The sequence below is a fragment of the Gopherus flavomarginatus genome, chromosome 2, assembly GCF_025201925.1.
Source record: "Gopherus flavomarginatus isolate rGopFla2 chromosome 2, rGopFla2.mat.asm, whole genome shotgun sequence".
Taxonomy (NCBI): Eukaryota; Metazoa; Chordata; order Testudines; family Testudinidae; genus Gopherus; species Gopherus flavomarginatus.
In genome coordinates this window covers 258644462-258665269 of record NC_066618.1, presented here as the reverse complement: position 1 = coordinate 258665269, position 20808 = coordinate 258644462, and the positions used below count along the sequence as shown (strand labels likewise).

The window sequence follows — 20808 nt, the reverse complement described above, 5'->3', positions numbered from 1 at the left end:
TTGCATGGAGCAGAAACATGGCCGTTAAAACAGCCAAGAGAAAACAAAACCATTTTCAGTGTCAGACTTATGTTTGTTCTTAACATCCATTGGGTTGATTTTGTCACAAACAAGGAGATACTTAGATGATCCTGGCAAGCTGCAGTCTTGAGAACAAGATGATTGCAATGGTGAGGGCTGGCCAAGTGGCCAACATATAGAAAAGGTACACTCAGAAGTCTATAAAGCTGAGGTTGATGGAAGCAGAGAACAAGGCCAACCGCAAACAAGGTGAGAAGATGCAAGTATGAGGGATTTAAGAAGCATAAACCCTCCCATGCTGACTCTTGCCAAAGAAAGAAGATGTGCAAGGGAGTGTTCATGATGGACTACATGCATCCGACAAAGTGGGTATTCATCCAAGAAAGCTCATGCTCCAATACATCTGTTAGTCTATAAGGTGCCACAGGATTCTTTGCTGCTTTTTACAGATCCAGACTAACACGGCTACCCCTCTGATACTTGACTTCATGATGGAAGTCCATCCTATATGCCACCACAGCTACGTCATAGCCACATGAATCTGCTGTGCTGCTGCATCATATTGGGTGAAATTCACCCTGTGCATAGGGCCAGCCCAAGGCCTCAGCGTCAGTAAGTCCCACATACATTCACAAAGCAGAACTTAAGTGAGGCTTAGTGGTACATAGGTATTGGGCTGGCCCTCTGCACAGGGGCAAATTTCACCATTTGAGTATGTCTACACACAAGCAGGAAGTGTAATTTCTAACCTGGGTAAAGGTAACATGCTAATGTTGATTGAGCTAGCAGGCTAAAAACAGCAGTGCAATTGCAACAGCATGGGTGGCAGCTTAGGATCCTACTTAGGCGGTAACCCCAAGCCACTGCTCATGCCGCCATGGCTGCACGGCTAGTTTTAGCACACTAACTCAGTCAAACCTTGTGTATGTACATCTACTCAAGTGAACAACTATGCCTCGGGGTCCTGGGCTGGGATCTGGTGGAGAGGGATGGCCTGAGTCCCCCTACCATGTCCCACTTAAGGGCAAAGGCCCCAGATGCAGTGGGGAGGCCCAAATACACTTGGACTGGGGTTGGGACCAGGGACCAGGGACCAGGCACTGCTACCGCCCCCTGACAGGGAGAGAAGGGGTTGGAAAGTCTGTGCACTAACCACTAGGTCACATAGCCCTCCAAGCCCCCTCACTTGCTACAACTCACATTAGGGCTATGACAAAATATTCTTCCACTAAATGTAATGGGAAAAATATTCACATTTTGTTCCAGGCCATTTTCTGGTCACCAAGTTTTGTTTTTTGTGAAATTCTCCCAGAATGACAGTTGCACATAAAAAGAAACATATAACATAAGTGGAAAGTTGGGTTTTGATGCAAAGAGTTGTCAGAACTCAGTTTCGAAATCTTAAAGGTTTTTGCCACCAAAGGGCCACTTTTACAGTATAGGGGGAAAACAGCCCCGTTTTAAAGGAAAAGCTAGTGAAATTTCAATTTTATTCTTATAACAAAGTAGTAATTATGTGAAATTTAAATGAAGCATGAAAATCATTGAAAAATCCTTTTAGTACAGCCTTGCAATAAACCTGACCAGAATTGCTCAGGTTTTCTCATTGCAAAGTTCTGAATCCAAGGATCTGAAGTACTTCACGTACATTAATTAATTAATTATCATACAGTCTTATGAGGTGACTGTTTCTACCCCCATTTTTCTGATAGAGAAACTGTTATGCAAATGGTAAGGTCTAAATTTTCAGTCATTTTAGATGCCACATTTTTGGGTGTCCAGTTTAAGACACCTAGGACTTAACTTTCCGAGGCATAGAGTACCCGCAGCTGCCATTGACTTTAATTTGATTTGTGGGTGGTCAGCACCCAGGGCCGGCTCCAGGGACCAGCTTATCAAGCAGGTGCTTGGGGCGGCAACTCCGGAACGGGGTGGCACTTTTAGGTATTCGGCGGCAATTCAGCGGAGGGTCCCTCACTCCCGCTTGGAGCGAAGGACCTCTCGCTGAATTGCCGCAGATCACGATCGCGGCTTTTTTTTTTTTTTTTTTTTGGCTGCTTGGAGCGGCAAAACCCCTGGAGCCAGCCCTGTCAGCACCTAATCAGGTGGTGGACATCTCCAGGGAGGCAACCAAAAATTCAAGCACTCCATTTCAGTGGATGCTGTTGAAAACTGTGGGGGTGGGTGGCTTCATATAGGGCCTAATCCAAAACCTATTAACCTCATGGACGTCCATTGACTTGAATGGGTTTTCGATTGGGTTCGAGTAAAGGCAGAATATAATAATCAGTGATTGTTAACCAGATTCCATTTTGTTCCCTTAACAGCAATTAAAATAGAATATTTTAATATGGCTGGAACCATTCAAATGGGGTACTTTGACTGCAATGCTTCATAATCTTATTACCGCTGCCTCATCCTCCCTCCCCCTTTTGTCCTATTATTAACTTAACTCATTGTTGCTTCAATAACACTGTACACTGTTTTGGACTGTGACAGCACCTTTCTATATGGTTTTAGAGCAGCTTGGAGGCCCTAATCCTGACTAGGCCCTCTAAATGGTTATTATTATTATTTCTATTTCTTGTAGTATACAACATGCATTTGTTTTTATGCACTTCTTCAAACTCTAGGATAGGATACAACACAGTGGAGATGATAGGTCATCAACACGCACGCACGTCAGACTAGGGACTGATCCAAAGCCCACTGATGTCAGTGGAATTTGGATCAGGCCCGTAACAAACAAATGAGGGTGGAAAGCCACCTGACAGGTCAATTTCAGAGAGTGCATAGTATTGTAAAAGAAGCAGGTAGAACTAAAATCAAAATGATTGCGGTTGCTCCTGAGACTACTGACCTGTAGCGTTGCATTAGTATTAAGCCTCCTACCCCAGGGAATGGAGGAAATCAGTGGAGGAAAACAATGAGCAATGTGAGAACCAAAGAGGTAGCGAGAGACAAAAGTGGGAGCAGAATGGACACTTGGGGAGTCACAGAGGAACTGTGGAAAGAAGCTGGATATGAGTTGTGACACAGCCGTAGAGGGACTGACTGGAGGCCAGCAAGGGAGGCAGCGGGAAGCAGACAAGGGGCAGAGAAGTATGAGAGAGAAACAAAGTGAAGAAGTAGTAAAAGGAGCAGTGCCATGGAAAGGAAGTAGGGTCAGTGAGACGCAGTGTGAGGGAGAAAAGGGAAGCAGCATGGACCATCATTGGGGACAGAGATGAGATGATAGCAGAGAAGAAGCAGGGAGCTATTGAGCACATCTGAGAAGCAAGAAGGACAGAGGAAACTGCAAGGACAATGGGAGAGCACCAAAGGGGCAGAAGGAACCAGAAAGTAGTGCTAAGGCTAATGGAGAAGCAGTGGGAGGGATGGAGGAGTCAGGAGGGGAGCAGAGACAGGAAGGGCAAAAGTAGAAGCAGGACAAAGTAGCAAGATGAGTCAAGGAACTAGCAGAAGGGATGGTTGAGGAAAGCCAGCAGGTGGACAGGTGCAGCAGTAGAAGGGAAACTGAGGGAATGGCAGTACAGCACCAGAGCAGAAAGCAGTAGTGGGGACTGGGAGCTGTGAAGCTGGGGTACTGTTGTAAGGGAGGAGCACTTGAGAACAAGAGAAGTGGAGGAGAAATGATAGTAAGAGAAACACAGGGCAGAGAGGCAAGGGAGCAACAAGTGGGGAGTGGCAGAGGAAGGCAATGAGGGGGCTAGGTTTTGTGAGATGATTCCTTCACTTGTGACTAGTTCCCCGCCCCCCACTATCAACAACATACTCCCTCCCCCAACCTCATAAATCCTGCACCTGTGTCCTCAGACTGTGCTCACCCTCCTTTGCCTCTTTGTGTGACTGGCTCTGGGGGTTCTGGTCACCCCACATAGGTGAGTGAGGAAGGCGGCAGCAGCAGGGAAATAAATTCACTGGGCCAAATCCATCCCTGGTGGAATACCAGAGAAGCCACTTAAGTCACTCCTGGAGTGAATTTAGCCCAAGAAGTTAAATTAGGAAAGTAGAGCAGAAAGCTGACGAAAGAATGGACTGAGGACAGGAATACGAGGCGACAGTACAAGACCGAGGGACGGGAGCTGTGCAGGGCACATGGGGACAGCATGTGGCAAATGGCAACAGACTGTGTTTGTGCTTGGTTTATGAGCAAATAAAACACAGAGGCAATACTTCAGCTGGTGTAAACTTGCCAAACTTCACTGAACTCCCTCGAACCATGTCAGTTTACACCAGCTGTGGAGCTGGCCTTCAATGTCTCTCTCAAATGTGCACCAAAAACTGTTGGGCCAGGCTGAACTCCAATGTGGACAAACAGGACACATCTCTGCTCCATGCTGCTGTGGCTCTGTCTGCTTCCTCTCGCTGATGTGCCTGGAGTAATGTCAGGAGCACCAGGAGATCAGATATGAATTCCCTCCCTTATGCAGGGGTCTGGTGTTGACCTGCCGCCACATCCTGCATGGGAAAATGAGAAGCCGGGGGGAAGGCTAAGGTACTAGGTAGTGTTACTGTGCTGTGGCTAAGGGTCAGAAACTGTGTGCATGGCTCATAGAAGAGCAGAAGCTTATGTGCTTGCATAGATATCATAGGGCAGGGGGTCAAATTCACTCTGTGGAAAGGGAGAGATTACCTTTTAAATGATGGTCTATGGGCTACCTTTGGACAACATACTGCCCTCCATCCACGGCAGCTCTCCTCATCGGGATGGAGGTGGGGAGTGATAGGTGCCTATATAAGACAAAGCCCTGAATATCGGGACTGTCCCTATAAAACTGGGGCAGCTGGTCACCCTAAATGGGAGGAGGAGGGGAGCCTGGGTACCACGGGAGTACCTGGAAGAGTATGGAAAAGTTGAGGAGCAGCTGGAGGGGAGAAGCATGGAATTCAGTGGGAGGGGCAAGAAAAGCAAGAGGGAATGGGGGAGGGAGAGGCAGTGGCTGCTTAGGGTAAAGTGGGTTTGTTGCTCTTCTGCGTTAAGAAGCTGTGCTGGGATGTCCTGTGAGTCACTGTATGGAACAACCTAGCCACTGACCCTGAACAGGGCAGGAAGAATCCTCCTCTGCTGCCACTGCTCTCTCCTTTAACTCTGAAGTGTCCAGTGTGGGAAAAGCAGAGTGCAGAATCTGTGCCTCACCAGCAGGCTTTCCTGCCTGTTCATGACTCCGGGCCTCCTGGTGCCCCCTTCCCCTTCTCTAGTGTTTCCCGCCTGCCTGCCTGCCTGCCTGTGCTCCCTACCAGGTCCTAGCCTGGTGCAAGCTGCCTGCCCCAGTGTTGCCATCAGTGTTGGTCTTACACTTTAGAAGAATACAAATCACCTGGTGAGCACAAGTTTCTGTAATTTCCCTCCCAGCCTTTCAGGAGTCACACTGGGCTGGCTCAGGGTTGCTGGACAAGCTGGTATCTCTTCCCCCACCCTTGCCCTTTTCTGGAATCTCAGCTTTCATTTAAAAAAGAGAATTATTTAGCCCTTATGGGTGCAAAGATAACATGGAAAATGGGAATCAACTGTAACCAATACCATTATACTTGCCTGAGTTTGCATACAACCCGAAACGACAGCTGGAGAGCTGAGAACTGCCATACAAATGCCAAAATTGTTACTTACTTCATTGCTGATCAAAGGATGTAACAAAGGAGAAGTACAATTTTCTTATATGGATGTGTACAGCACACTCTGGGTGATAGCTCGCTTTGGCACAGGTAGGCAACACTTGGGAGAGCAACATCATTTATCTCCCCCCGCCCCCATCTATCTGGCAGGTGAGAAGGAACAGAGGCCAAGGGTCCATTCCAGCCTCACCCAGAAAAGCCAAGCACAGTAGGGCTCAGTTGTGTACCTCAAACTGTGCCAGCTGGGCTCAGGTCTTGGTGACCCAGCAATCTACATATGATCATAGCACATTTGCACATAGTGATGTCTCATTTGGCTGTCCCGGGGAGATGGAGCTTGGCTAGTGGGGGCACAGCCTGGCAGGGTACCAGTTAGGGTTGCCAATTTTGGTTGGACGTATTCCTGGAGTTTTCATCACATGACATAATCTTTAATTAATTCCTGGAGACTCCACAACAATTCCGGAGGGAACCCCAGTACCAGTGTGGGGAATGTTTCCAGTTTGACCTCTGCACTCTCCCTTCAGCAGCAGGTGCTGCTCCTTACTCTTCCCTCTGAAGCTCCCACTGCTCTGGTCTCAGGCTCAGATACCGCATGATGGGCGTCCCACAAGAACACAAACAGACCAGCATTTGGTTACAACAGGGCATAAGCTAACAGCAGTGCGGCTGCTCCCAGCCCTTCCTGCCCTGAGGGGGCACCACGGGCTGGGCATTTCCCTAGGCCCAGACCGTGGCCAGGGTGCAGATGCCTCTACAGCACCTCGCCAACTTCGACCCACTGCCCAGCTGCTGGGGGGCGGGGCCTGCCCTCGGATTGCCTCTTCCTCACCCGCGCAGCCACGCCCCCGGGCGGGCAGAGGCCCCGCCCCCAGAGGGGTGTCCCCCGGGCCGCGCTCCCCACTCTCAGATGCACGGGGCGTGTCGCTGCGAGGGAGGCGGGGCCGAGCCCGGGGCTGGTACGGTCCTCGCGCTGCTCTGCCCCCTCGCACTCATCCCAGCACCCAAGGCCGCTGTAGCTCGGGCTCTGGGCGCCGCCGCTGCCGCCCTCGCTCAGTCTGCCGCCGGCCGGGGCTTTCCGTGCGCTCTGCTCCGGGGAGCCGCTCGCTATGAACGCAGCCCGGGCCCTGCTCTCCGCCGTGTTCCTCATCAGCTTCCTGTGGGATTTACCCGGTTTCCAGCTGGCTTCCATCGGCTCCTCCACCAAGGGCCCGAGGAGCCACCGAGAGGCGAAGGTGGCCAGGTCCCCCAGAAGCATCCCCGCCCTGGCTAGCCACCGGCCGGGGGGCAAAGCGCAGCAGCGAGCGGAGCCCCACGAGTACATGCTGTCTCTGTACAGGACCTACTCCATAGCGGAGAAACTGGGGATCAATGCCAGCTTTTTTCAGTCATCGAAATCCGCCAATACTATCACTAGTTTTGTAGACAGGGGACAAGGTAAGTTCAAAGAGCCGCATCCCTCTACCCACCCGAAACTGCCGCCGCCGGGTACCCGTGTGTGTAGAAGGGAGCCTGTGCCTTGAGCCCAAATCCCGAGTAAGCCCTTCGGAGCGCTCTTAATACAGCCACGCGTTGTAGATCATTTGTTTGCCAGGCTGCACTTCTCTGCAGCCGATCTCTGGAAAGTATTTGGTTTGGATTTTTCTGTAAAAAAAAGAGCGAAAGATCGGGAAGGTGGATCTTATACTAAATAGTGGATTTTTTAAATAGAAAAAAGATTAGCAACTCCATCCGGATTGCAGTGACCAGGGGTTTACATGAGTGAGGCATGCACGATCGCTGAATTCGCAAGGGATATTTTAAAAAGATGCAAGCGCTCTTGAGTGTAAACGCAATCTTAAAAACTGCTCTTCTTTTTATGCCCTTCTTGCGAAGAAAGGATCCCTCTTATCGCTTCAACTGTAAGGCAAACAGAAAGGTCAAAGCGATTGAGGGCAAACATTTACTGCCTAAAGCTGCTCTAATTTATCAGGGTTGCTTTATCAAGATTGCCTGCAACAAACCCAGCTCCGTTTGAAATCACTCAGAGTAGGAAGCAGCTTTTAATTGGGCTCTTCTACAGAAGTGCCGGTTAGTTCATGGAAGCTGCACGGTTAAACCCAGGAAAGTCTTATAGCAGAGCGTTCGCTGATAGGCGCAAAACTCTTAGCGGGGAGCCAGCTCAGGATTGAAAGGTGCTTTCATTTGCTCCTGCTTTTCTTTGGGCCTGATCCTGCTTCCATTAAAGCCCGTGGGGGAAACCCCCATTTTCCTCGTGGATTTCAGTGGGTGCAGGGATCTGCACCTCCTCGCGCTTTTGCTTTGTGTTTTGTTTTGGGCGAGCATCAGCCATTCTGCCCCCGTGTTGTAAGCCTAGTCCACCGCACCAGGTTAACGTGACAAATGCCGATAGAACCGTAGCGATCCATACGCGCAGACTGAGACCGCCCTCTCCCTCCCCCCTGCCCCGGCCATTACCTGTGTACCAGGCGGAAAGATTCAGCTCTTCAGCCCTTTTCGCGTTTCAGGGTTGTTTTGCTGCCTCTCCCAGTGATTCTTTGCCAGTCCTTATACTGGGCACGGTGAAGTTGAGGATCCTTTGGGGCTGGGACAGAGAGTGTAAAAACATTTGGTTACCTTGGCTTGTGAGCTATTAGTGACAGAAAAATTAACTGTTTCCTAAGGAGGGTTGTAAATGTTTTCCCTTCCCCCCTACCGGTTTAGGATCCTCCCCCGCCCAACCTGCTCACTACAACCTGCCTGCAGCTCTGAACCTATAGGAAGAGCAAGCTGCTACTTCAGCCGGGTCAGCGGGGTTCATTAGCTGTTGAAAGCCCCGAAAAGCAAATTAACGTACTACATTTGATGATTTTTCGGACAAAGCTCAGCTTTGAAAAGCCACATGGCTCCTTTGTAGTTATATGAGCTGTTTTTTTAGTCCCCGGCTTCAATCAAAACCAAAAAGCAGCTGAGACTTGTTTGCCACTAAAGCTCTTCTTGTCTGATCTGCGGAGGGACATCCTTTATCTGGTACCTGGACTGTTCCTCCGAGTCCAAGCGCCTTTCTTCACACGCTACTCTTGAGCCTGGGTCCAGACAGCCAAGGGGGCCTGGGACAATAGGCGGTAACGTTTGAGCCAGTTTGTTTTCATATGGGCAAGGAAGAAAAGTTTGAGGCGGGTTAACTGCAAATGTGTTTTCAAACTCTACATTTTCCCGTTTCATAGCCCGTTATATTTGGCCCCTGTAGAGTTAATTTCAAAAGCGTCGCTCTTCCGAAGTCATTTGCTCACTCTGAAATCGCTTCGAGGAATAGGATGCCCGGGATAAGCTTTGAACGATTTTAGACACGGAGAAAAACACGCCAGTGAAGGCTTAGTGGGTTTTGTTGCTTGCTTACTTCGTAACTACTCCCCGTGTTTGTGTGTCAGAAACACCCGCAGGTCACGGGTAGGAGGATTTCTAGGAGTACAGAAACAGAGAGAGTTTCGTTTCCCGGCTGTGTATATTTTTTAACCTTACTTTCTGATATTAAGATTTCTTTCCCCGCCATAACAATTACCCCGCTTGGTTTACTGCCGACTTGTTTGCAGAGGGAAAGCCGTGCAAGCCGCATAAAAACTCCACTTTCAAGATCATCTTATTCTTGATCACCAGAGGAAAGACTGTTAATTTAACAAATTTATCTCATCTTGCTGCATGGAGGATTCTACTCTGTGGGGAAGTGATTTGCGAACAGAAGTCCTGGTTTGATGAAGGGAAAGCCTCACTTTCCCCCATTGATTTTGATTTGATGTGTCACAGGCTGTGACCTTGTGCTGGACCTTCTATGGGTTGCTTAGCATCAAGCCGCTGATTGGAGTATTTCAACTCAGTGATCTAATTGAGTGTTCATGTCATAACATATCAAATATTGTCTAGTCTCCCATAATGAAGTGGACCAGCCAATGGCACATCACCAAAAACTTCAAGAGAACTTCCGTTCCTCTGAAGTGGTAGATTTTTTTACTGCCCACCTCCCTGTGGGCTCCTCGCCCAGTTAATTGCCGAGCTGGAGTTGTACTGCTGCTGAACAGTTCCTGCTCAGAAAAGTTTCTGTCAATTCATTTGCAGACAATATAGCCCCCCAATTGACCCAATTAGATAGGCTGCTATTTACCTAACTAGGAATTTTGGAGGAGACAGTGGTAGCCATACCTTGTCTGCCCACATGACCTTGTTAATTGCAGGGGTTCGTAAGGATAACAATTGGGGCGGAGTGTAAAGAATCCTTTGGCACATAAAGAGGTTCCCAAACCTGTTCTCTGGGAGGAGAATTTCAAGAAGAGTTAACAGGAGTAAGAGACTTTCTTAGTGGATGATCTGGAGTTACTCTTTTTTTTAACATGTCCTTGGGTTAATGCATGGAATTGCATCCAAAGAACATAGCCTCTGATCTGTCCATTGCACACCCGAAATAGTGCACAGTATCTTCTCAGGAACTAGTTAAGAGGAGTAGAGCGGTTAAATCAAATCTTCAAATATTCCTCCTCCTCGCGTTGCTTTCGTTTTTCTCCTAAACTAATGAGATCGCTTTCTGGACAGTTTGATAGGGAAAGAAGTCGCACTAGAGTGTATTATTTTCAAGCTTTAAAAATAAGTCAAAAAGCGAGGAATAGGTTGTGATTTCCCCCCCCCCCCGCCTCATTTTGCCACGCCACCCCGCTTGTTACGGTTGCAGGATCAGACAGGACCTAGCTGAATGTAGGAAAATTACTGTTGGCACATGAAGTAACTCATTAAAACGCAGATGGTGCTCGCTGGCCTCAGGACCCCCAGCATTGGAGCTCCACAGTGAAGCAGGACAATTAAGAACTGCAAGGACTCACTAGGCAGGAGGAAAGTAAGAGAAGTAGGGAGCTGTGAAAGAGAGAAGTCAGCAAGGAAACTGGCAAAGAGGAAGAAATGCAGAATGGTTCATACACAAAGGCAGTGTCAGGGAGAGCTTTTTTCCAAGCAATAACAAGGGGGAGGAGGGCAGGCAATTGGCCCTTAGGTTAATGTCAGATTTCCCTTTTGGATGCAGAGTTTCTAGGTCTGTTCCAAACAAGAGAGAATCCTTATTACATTGGAGGAGTTTTTACGCAACAAACACATAAGATCTGAATATTATTGCTGGATTTGAAAGTGATACAGACCATCTCGTTTCCCCCAGTTTGTGTTACGCTTGCAAGATAGTTCGTTAAGAAGTTGACAGGAATCTGATTGTAATTTTTTGTTGTTTCCATTTTATATTGGGGGTGGGAGAGAAGTCCACGTGCAAAATCTGAAAATGTCCCGGCTGTTCATGTGGCAGAAGAAAAGGAATGTAAATCCTACTTGAAGTTCATTTTGTGCAGCATGTTTATGCAAAACAGCGGATTTCTGGGTGGACCTAAAGCGGCACTGCAATGTGATCAGTGTAGAGCCTTTGCCCAGGCAATGTTGTCGTTGGCAAAAGGAAAATGAAATATAAGCAGGGAAGTATTTTAATGGGGAAGGAGGGAATTCACAACTGTTAATTATTCGGTGACCTTGTATTCGATTTGTTTGAGCCCCTTATAAAAACACTAATGCAGACCAGACGGCCAAAGTGAGGGAGCCTGCAGAAGGTTCCAATCTGCGCTTTATTTCCCTGGTAAGAGCCTTGGAAAGAGTCGAGGGGCTGGCGGTGGTAGAAGGTTGGAAGGCGGTGTGTGCTTGCAGTACCCTCCACCACTGGGGTGGGGGACATCTTGTCTCTTTGTTAACCACAAGGAACAGGAAGGTCTCGAAAGAGATCCTGCGACTGGCACGAGCGAGAGAAAGGAACTAGATTTGGGGCTAGAAGGTGGGGGAGGCTTTTCTGTTCCCGTGGATGGAGCTGGGGCAGCCACAATTCCTCTTGTTCCATTTTCTTTGGCTGATGTGGTTTTTTCCTCGGTCAGTCCTGGGAACTGAGCTCTTGGGACGGTAGCTGGGAGGGAAGAAGTGGGAGGGCACAGAAAAGTTATAAAATAGTCGCAAAGCAATTGCCACAGAACATTGCCTTGTTTTTTGAGTCTTTTTAAATAAGACACCGATCTTTTGCAGCAATAATACAGCTGTATCCATAAAGATCACTCCATCTATTCTTGATACTGGATAGGATTTTTTATCTAGGTAAAGCAAAACAACCAATCTGCATTCTGATCTATAAATCCTCCATTAGCCATCCATTTCATAGGGGACAACAAACAAAACCGTTTACCACCTCATTCTGTTGACCTCAGTCGCTACCTCATAAAAAGGCCCGGGTACATCTTAAATGCTACACAGAGGCTCTTTAAAGTCGGATGCAGCCTGCAGTAATCAGCCCATGCAAACTGAAAGTGAAGGAGTCAAAATATTTAAAGCAGGGGTTCTCAAACGGGGGGTTGGGACCCCTCAGGGGGTCACAAGGTTCTTACATGGGGGGCGCAAGCTGTCAGCCTCCACCCTAAGCCCCGCTTTGCTTCCAACATGTATACTGGTGTTAAATATATAAAAAGTGTTTTTAATTTATAAGGAGGGGTCTCACTCAGAGGCTTGCTACGTGAAAGGGGTCACGACTACAAACGTTTGAGAACCACTGATTTAAAGTACTTCCGAATGCTTATTTTGGACCTGATCCCACAATCTTTACCCCCAATACACGAAAACAAAAAAAAAAACCAAAAACAAAAAAAAAACAACCACCACCCCTCCCCTTGTTTCCTACGGACAGATTTGCCTGGGTAAGAGCTGTAGGATCCAGCTCTTTGTTTTCAGAATTGTTATTCTTATTAGAAAGCTCCCATCTTTTTCTTGCCAAACTTTGTTGTGCAAAACTAAGGTCACAGCAAAATGCCACAGGATCCTGCCCTGAAAAATATGAACTGATCAAGGAGATCGAGAACTAAATCTCACCGTCCACACACGCCTGCCTGCTAGTTAGACAGTTTACACGTACACGATCCCTTTAGAATTCCGAGCTGAGTGAAGTCCCCCCAAGCCACGCTCAAACTAGATTCGGAATGCAACATATTTGTTTGTCACTAGCGAACTAAGAGCAAGGGTAGCCGCAGCGATGGGGTTGTATGGGGACGTTATTCAGGCGATCTGCCGCATCGCTTTCATTACTTTCCTCTTTACTTCTTAATCCTGAAAAAAAAAAAAAAAAGTGAAAAAAGGCGACGTGGAAACGCTTGTTTCCTCGCATGCCCTGCAGTGACTTTTTGCAACAAACTAGCAATAGGTTTGGGAGCTAGTCAGCCTCGCCAATAGGGAACTCCGATTGTTCCCTGTCCACGTGACTTAAAGATGGTCTCCAAATTATAGGGGAACATTTTACTAAGTGGTATGCTAAAGAATGGGCGGATATGTTAGCCCCGAATTTGCTGAAATGAGTGCTGGTCTTTATCACACACACATTTCTCGTCTGCAATTTCATTTTTCTACTCTTCTGTATCTCTAGCTTCAGAAATCATTCAAGATCTATATAACAAATAATTTTGGGACAGGCATATTTTAGGATTTGAGGGGTTATTTAAATTAATATTTAGGGTAAAAATAATTCAAACTAACACAGGGAGGGACCACGCTTAACTCGCTATGAGAGAGAAGCCGCTTCGCTTTAGCATGCAGCCTACTTTTCTACGAGGCAGTGAGGGCTATTTTAACTTTGTTAAATGTATTATATAAAAGAGCACTAAACCCCATGCGAAACTCGCTTTGGATTTTTCTTGCATAAGGACTGGATTATCCACTCCAGTTTGACAGGGCTATAACTAGATTTGTGGCGAGAGTACACTTGTCTGTTTTGTCACATTGTTGGAGTTTGTTCATGGGATTGGAGAGAGAACGAGAGAGAGAGAGCAAGGAAGAGGCTGACCTCAAACCCAGAACAGAACTGTCATAGCAGAGGGAGACGGCTAAAATGTAAGATTTAGTATTCAGTATTTGCAGGCATAGGTTCAGTAAAGAAAATGATCAGGAAAATAAATCCAGGTCAGCTATGGGCATTTTGACTGTAAAATATGCACTGAATAATGACCCTGAGTTTGTTCAGTTTTTGGCAGGATTAGGAACAGATTCTAGGAAGGTGTGGTCTTTCCCAGTTACCTGAGAGTGAGCGAATGAAACGTTTAAATCTAATCACAGCGTGTAATAAAAAGCCAGTGCAAGGCGCTCAGAGATGTGGAATTCAAACTGGAGAAATGCCACACATGGAGAGCCAGACTCTTTTATTCTATAGCCCACATCATGCTTAGAAAGAACTACCTGTCAGTGGTGTTACTGTGCAGACAATGTGTACACAGCCTGTCATGATTACTGAGGATATATGTTTTAACTTTCAGATTATTGTTGAACGACAGTCTTTAAATGGGCTTTAAACTGCAAATGTGCTTTTGCTTTGAGTTTAAATATGGCTTGAAAGAGAATGGGGAAAGAGAAAATTCTTCTTGAATGTGGTTTTGGTATAATTTGCAGTGATGTAAAGTTAAGATTTGAGTCCTAATGAATTGGCTGGGAGCCCAGTACCTGATCTGCCGTGAAAAGGGAAACTTTGTGGAGCCTTCATTAATCCCAGCCTTTCCTCGGAGTTCAGGTCTGTCTGCTAGAAAGTGAAGCTGGGAAGCAGGAGTCGTTCAATACAGGGAGTTAAAGGAAACATCCCATGCAAATAATTAATTTAACCCTAGAGATGATAAAACCACCATAACCACAAAGAGAAGGAAATGTACATAACACAGGGGGCTCCTAGGACGGAACGCTTCCAGCTCCAGCTCAATTTGCATTTCTCCCATAGACTCTTCTGTGAAAGCCGTGATATGAAGGTGGCATAGGCAAAATTCTGCAAGACAAAACACGATGATGAGCATATTCATTTCGCTGACACATTTGAAAGGGCAGGATCTACATCTGGCTCTTTCTTTTCCCCACCAGTGCCACATGCTTAAATTCCAGATAGATCTGTCTTCCTCCACCCCCAAATATTTTAGCTTCTAGAAATCTAACAAAGGACGTTCGAAATAATAATATAACAATAACGTAGGTACATTTAAATTCCAAATACAAAGGTACCTGGAGGCTGACTTTTCCGTACGGAATTTTCTGTCATTTAGTGTTTCCAACAGCCACTTGTGCACTTTAGAAATACAGTACGTTTGTCGAGCTCTGGAAATATGTTAACAATAATCTGAGAGGGGGCAGATATTGAATGTGTGGTTTGACGACGCAGATTTCACCCAACCCATTTCTTTGATTTCAAGGAAAATAAATAAGCACTGTAAGAGCCTACCACAAAGGGTGAGCGAGAGGGGTTATCACGGTTACTGTGTTCTTTGCGCGGTGAAACGGAAAACAAACTGACTTAAAGATTCTAAAAAAGGATCCATCTTCCTCAGATTTCTAGATTTTTTATAGGCCCCCCCCTTCCCTCGCTCCTCTGCTTTTCCCACCCTCTTGACTGTTTACACTGGGAGCAAGCCAATAGGGTTTAGGATTATGTCTTCATGTGTAATTATTAGATTACAAAAGTGAGCAAACAACGTTTATCTGATCGGATTCAAAGCTGCTTATTAGAAATAACCGGTGCCCTGGCCCCTTTGATGGAATAACGAGAACTGGCAAATTTTATCAACTGATGAAAGATTTTAGACTGAACAATTTCTGGAACACGAGAAGTGTCGAGATGTGGCCGTCCTTTGAAATCTTCTTACCCACCTGGTATATTCCCTCTCCCTTTCTGACGTGCCCGTCCAATGTGATATGAAGCAAGTTCGGACTCAGATATACTTAGAGGAGCAAAAGATGTGTTCTTGTTTGAAGCCCACACATCCCAGATCGTCCTACCCATGTCTGGAAGAGTTGAATTATCTCGTTAACCGCAGGACAATGCTGAAGATAACCATGGAATAAACACAGACTGTTCGGACAATTTACAACCTTCAAGTTGCCGTTTTCAACCCTAGAAACTCACGTGGGATCTCGCATTTTCCTCCCCACTACTGCTTAGTGAATATAACTGCCATTTAACAATACACTTGACATTTGCCCCTTGATGGCATAAATCTTCACGCGACATTCCGGAGCCACTAAATGTTCAGCCCTGCTGATCAAAATCAGAAACACTTTGCTTTCACTTGTCCTCACGTGGGAAAATGGAGCCTTGCTCCCCTCCCCCCCCCCCCTTCAAACCTCTTTCAGGCGATCCACACAATTCTCTTCGGGGGGAGCTTAGTTGAAAAATGTGCCTGCAGCCCTACACCCCATCCCAGCTGAAAGTTAAAGCCCCATAGAAAGGGGTTAGTTCTATGAAGCAGGTGATTGCCCCAGCGTTTTCCCTTCTTTTAGCTGTGGGATGAGGAAGCACTACACCCTCCCTTAGCTCTCCACCGGGTAACAGGTCCCGGGAAAGGCGGAGGAGGGGAGAATACCTCTATTTCAGGGCCGGGTTCTCGGCATGCCACCAGCCTGCTTGGGTGGAGCACGCTGGCAAGCTGTGAACAGGAAGGGGGCAGCTAGGCACAAGATTTTGGGGATCTGAAGGGACTCTGAGAACTGGTAAACCTGGGATCTCAGGACTATGGGACCCCAGGGTAGAGGAATCTGGAACCAAACCGATCCAGGCACCTAGGCCCAAAGGTCTCACCAGGCTGGGCTCCTGACATATCTGGGCTTCAGATGCAATCCCCCTGCCCCTCAAGCAGGACTAGCGAGACCCAGCTTTCCCCTGGCCCCGAAGACCAGGGGCAGAGGGGAGGAAGGGGTTGGTCGCCTGGTAAGTAGGGGTTGGGAAGGTGTTGGCGTCTGCCAGACAGGCATGGGGAAGAAGGCCTGCAGCCCCTCTGATCCCAGCAGACCTGGCAGCACTGCGGGAGCGACCATGGACGAATAAATGGAGCTCCTACTTTTCTAGTCCTGCCTCAGACACTGTTCAGCTCCTGGCAATGTACAGAGCGCAGGGTCAGCGGCCAACGCTGCGTTTAACCTGGTCCCTTAGGAGGAGAGAGCTATTCAAAAGTCCATATCTCAGATCACCCTCCCATCCTCTTCCCCATCTGAATGTTGGTTTACAGAACCATTCCCAAATAGGCTGATGAAGGAATGAGGCGGCCGCCTGCCGCTGAACTTGCTGTACGCCTTAAGTTCTAGTAGCCATTTACTAGAAGGATCCAACTACATTTTCAAATTGCACTGAGAAAAAACAATGTAGCCCTGGCTCTGGCTGCAGCGTGAATTTAGCGCTCTGGATAGCGAAAGTGAAATGTGACAAGTAAGCAGGACATTGTTTGAATCGTCCACATTCTTGCTGTTGGAACGTACATCTTTTCCTGAAACTTACACCGCATCGCAGACCTATGCCCAGCACATAAAGTGGAGGAAAAACTCCTGAAACTGACACAGTCCTGGCAGGTGAGTCTTGTCTGAGAGCTTCACTGTCTTGAATTATTCGCCCCATCCTGCAGTCCTTGTGCACTCAGAACCCCCCACTCTCCTGCTGAAGTCAACAGAGGAGATTTGGGTGTATTAGGCATGGGGGTGGGGGGGGGGGGAAGTGGTGTGTAGATCAGGCCCAGTGTGGAAAACAATAGAGAGACAAATGAAACCATAAAGAACTATGGCCCCATGCCGAACCTGTTTCTGAAGAACAAGCTGGGCGAACACAACACATTTTACCTTGTTCCAGCTGTAGGCTGATAAAACGGGAGTACAAATTGCAGTGATCGGCCAAATCCTGCTCACTCCCCTCAGTGGAGCGGTCCCAACAGCACTTTAAAGTCATTTTAATGCAGATAGGCAGCACTTGCTATATTTCACTTTTATTTTAAACAGATTGTTTTAACAGTGTCGTTGTCACCTTGTTTTTGTAGGCTCTGTGGTTGTTAATAAATGTTCAATTCCCACTGAAGTAGGTTTGTATCTCAGGCAGGGTTGTCTAGTTATCCCCGAGTTGCTGCTGCTCTTCAGAAGAGACAACTGCAGTTTGAATTGATTAGTTCTGGTTAATCTTCATTATGGAAAAGGGGTATTCCTTCTTCAGTTGAAACTGCGTTACAGGAGTCTAACCTGCGGGTACTTGGAAGTATTATAGGCCTGAGCTCCCTGGTGCTCTGCTTTATGAAAACCTCTGGCTACCCGCTTGAAATTAATCAGTAATGTAGTTACACCTTTAAAGGGCGCTGGTCCGATTTCCATTGAAATCGAGGGGAGATTTGCCACTGATCTCAGTGGAAGCAGGATAGAATCCCAAGTGCTTTACCCAGGATTAATCCATCTTCATACAATCATTTTGTCAGCGACTTTGGTAAATCATTACACCTATTTTATTTCAAACGAATTAACCCTTTCACTGATGTCTTAATTATCTTTTATCTTCCTCACGCACGGAAATGTATAATTGATTTCCAGGACCGATCTGTGACTCACACACACGTTTCCAAGGAAAGAAAACAGATTTTTGCCTTGCCCCTCGGCCCCAGGAAACGTGACCGTACTTTTACCGGGATGGAAACCCGGAAAAAGTGTAGTTCGCGGCAGCCACCCAGGTGGGCTTCGACCGGGTCCCTAAACTCGTCCCATGGATTTGTTAGGAAATGGTTCTGCGCACGGTTGCTAAAAAGTCTCTGTTACGAAAGAACCGAGATCTCTCGAGGAATATTGCCTGGGCACTGTGTCCCAGTTATGCAACGCGATTCCAACTGAATTTCACACAGTACCTATTGTCTGCGTTTTTGGGGGAAAAAACAAAAGCGGCCAATGGAGAGTGACTTTTGAGGTCTTGTATGTCAATCCGTATTGATTTTTACATCGATTTGGCTGGTCTGGAGGTCTTGGCTTCCATAAATCATCCGGCTGTTCCCCGCGCCTCAGCAGGCTCCCCTCTTCCGGTATTTTCAGCTGGACCTTAGGTTGTGAAACACACTGATTAGAAATAGCAATGACCTCTGAAATCAACAAATTACAGGGATTGTATATTTCTTTAGTCTCCATTTCTACCTCTGGTGCAAGCTGAGCTTGGAAATGCTGCGAGGGGCTGGTGAACGCTGGCTCCAATGACACTTTTACTATTGAAATATACACAAACTTTACTAGCTTCTGGGGAGACCCTAGGGGCTTTGGGAATTTTTGTATTTGCTGGGTTGTAAACATTTTATTGGAAAAGCAGCTCGAGGGAATCTGGTTTGTTTTTCGTGCTGTACTTCGTACACAAATGTGTCAAAAAAGAAGTCCAGGTTTCTCTCTCGGAGCGGGATAAAATAGCCCCCTTGCCCTCCCCCTCCGGACTCTAGCCGCAGAGGACTGCAGAGCCGACTGGGTGAGGAAATGTACGCGGAGCCGGGGCTGTCAGAACACGCCCTGTCTCTGCAGCCAGTTTGGACGCGGAGCGAGGCGATTCTCGCTGGGCGCTGATCCTGCCACTAAAAAACGGGCTCCCCTTTTGAGACACCCAGTGGAAACACGTTAGTGACACATCTAACCCCGCAGCGACCCTGCCTCCTCCTCCCCAGCCATGGAAGGAGAAGCCCCGCGGAGAGTCGCCCACACCGGTCCTCTCCCTTCCCGCTGCTTCCCTGGGAGAGGGCGCCTGGCTCTCCGGGCCGGGGGCGCGGGGGACGGTTTGGGGCAGGCAGGGCCGCTGGAGGCTCCCTGCCCTGTCTCCCGTCGGCCGCGGGAAGATCCCCCGGAGTGAAACTGACTGTAATTATGTGTTATCTTGCAGACGATCTCTCGCCCGCCCCGCTCAGGAGACAGAAGTATTTGTTTGATGTATCGACTCTCTCCGACAAAGAGGAGCTAGTGGGAGCGGAGCTGCGGCTCTTTCGCAAAGCCCCCGGCCATCGCCTCCCCCAGCCCCCGCCGGGCCTGTCCTCCATGCAGCTCTTCCCCTGCCTCTCCCCCCGGCTCCTGGGCGCCCGGACTCTGGCCCCGCGGGAGGCTCCCCCGGCCGGCTGGGAAGTGTTTGACGTGTGGCAGGGGCTGCAGCAGCAGCAGCCCTGGAAGCAACTGTGCCTGGAGCTGCGGGCCCCGGTGGGCCGGGGGCAGCGGCCGCTGCCGGACCTCAGGAGCCTGGGCTTCGGCCGGAGAGGCCGGGCGCAGCAGGAGAAGGCCCTGCTGGTGGTGTTCACCAGGTCCCCGCGGAAGAACCTGTTCGCCGAGCTGCGGGAGGAGCGGGGCTCGCCGCAGCGCGTGCCGCAGGAGACCCAGCAGCAGTTCAAGACGCGGCGGAAGAGGCGGACCGCCTTCGCCAGCCGCCATGGCAAGAGGCATGGCAAGAAGTCCCGGCTCAGGTGCAGCAAAAAGCCTCTGCACGTGAACTTCAAGGAGCTGGGCTGGGACGACTGGATTATCGCCCCGCTGGAGTACGAAGCCTACCACTGCGAAGGGGTGTGCGACTTTCCGCTGCGATCCCACCTGGAGCCCACCAACCACGCCATCATCCAGACCCTCATGAACTCCATGGACCCCAGCTCCACGCCTCCCAGCTGCTGCGTGCCCACCAAACTGACCCCCATCAGCATCCTCTACATAGATGCGGGCAACAACGTGGTGTACAAGCAGTACGAGGACATGGTGGTCGAGTCCTGCGGTTGCAGGTAGCAGGCTGCTTTGCCGGTCTCCCAGGGGCAGATCGAGGCGGTTTGGAGCTATAAATGAACTCAAAAGACAGGAGAGGGCTGGTCGAGTCTGAGGTCCCGGAAAGTTCACCTATGGGACGGGAGGGGAATTCTCACATGCTGGGTGCTCCTGGAAAACAGTCAAGGATCTGCGGCGCGTGTGCATTGGCTGGCGTGATACTTGATAGGCTTGAATGGGTGAGGAAGAGTTTGTGTATCCCTGCTCTCGACACATTGGAAACCAGCATTAAAACTAGCCACCAATCAACGCTTTCCCCTCTGGCGAAGCTCCACGTTACAGAGGAGAACGTGGGCTTTAACTGCCTGCTCCATGCCTGACCCAGCCGGCCCCTCACCCAACAAGCTGGGGCTGCTCAGTTTTTAGGAGAAAGCTGGCACTGAGTAGCCCACCTTCCAGATCCTGCTTTGCACACAAGGAGACTCAAGGCCACCCCTTCCTTCTAAGAACTGAGTGGAAGTGGAAGCGGGAAAGTGGGAGGGGGGGAAAGAGGGGGACACTTTTGCAAAAGCTTTCTTCAGATCTGATGGAAACCAGCGCTGTCCAGATCAGGTT

The 20808-nt window shown here is 48.5% G+C and overlaps 2 protein-coding genes across 2 annotated transcripts in view; one reads left to right on the top strand and one right to left on the bottom strand.

Moving 5' to 3' along the window:
- The window catches only part of PTDSS1 (phosphatidylserine synthase 1), a 197804-nt gene that overhangs the window by 138229 nt on the left and 38767 nt on the right, over positions 1 to 20808 (bottom strand). The window lies entirely within an intron of this gene.
- Positions 6652 to 20297, top strand: GDF6 (growth differentiation factor 6). Its single transcript, XM_050941078.1, has 2 exons — positions 6652 to 7074; positions 19340 to 20297. The coding sequence occupies exons 1-2, from the start codon at positions 6747 to 6749 to the stop codon at positions 20215 to 20217; spliced, it is 1206 nt and encodes a 401-aa protein (XP_050797035.1). The 5' UTR covers positions 6652 to 6746; the 3' UTR covers positions 20218 to 20297.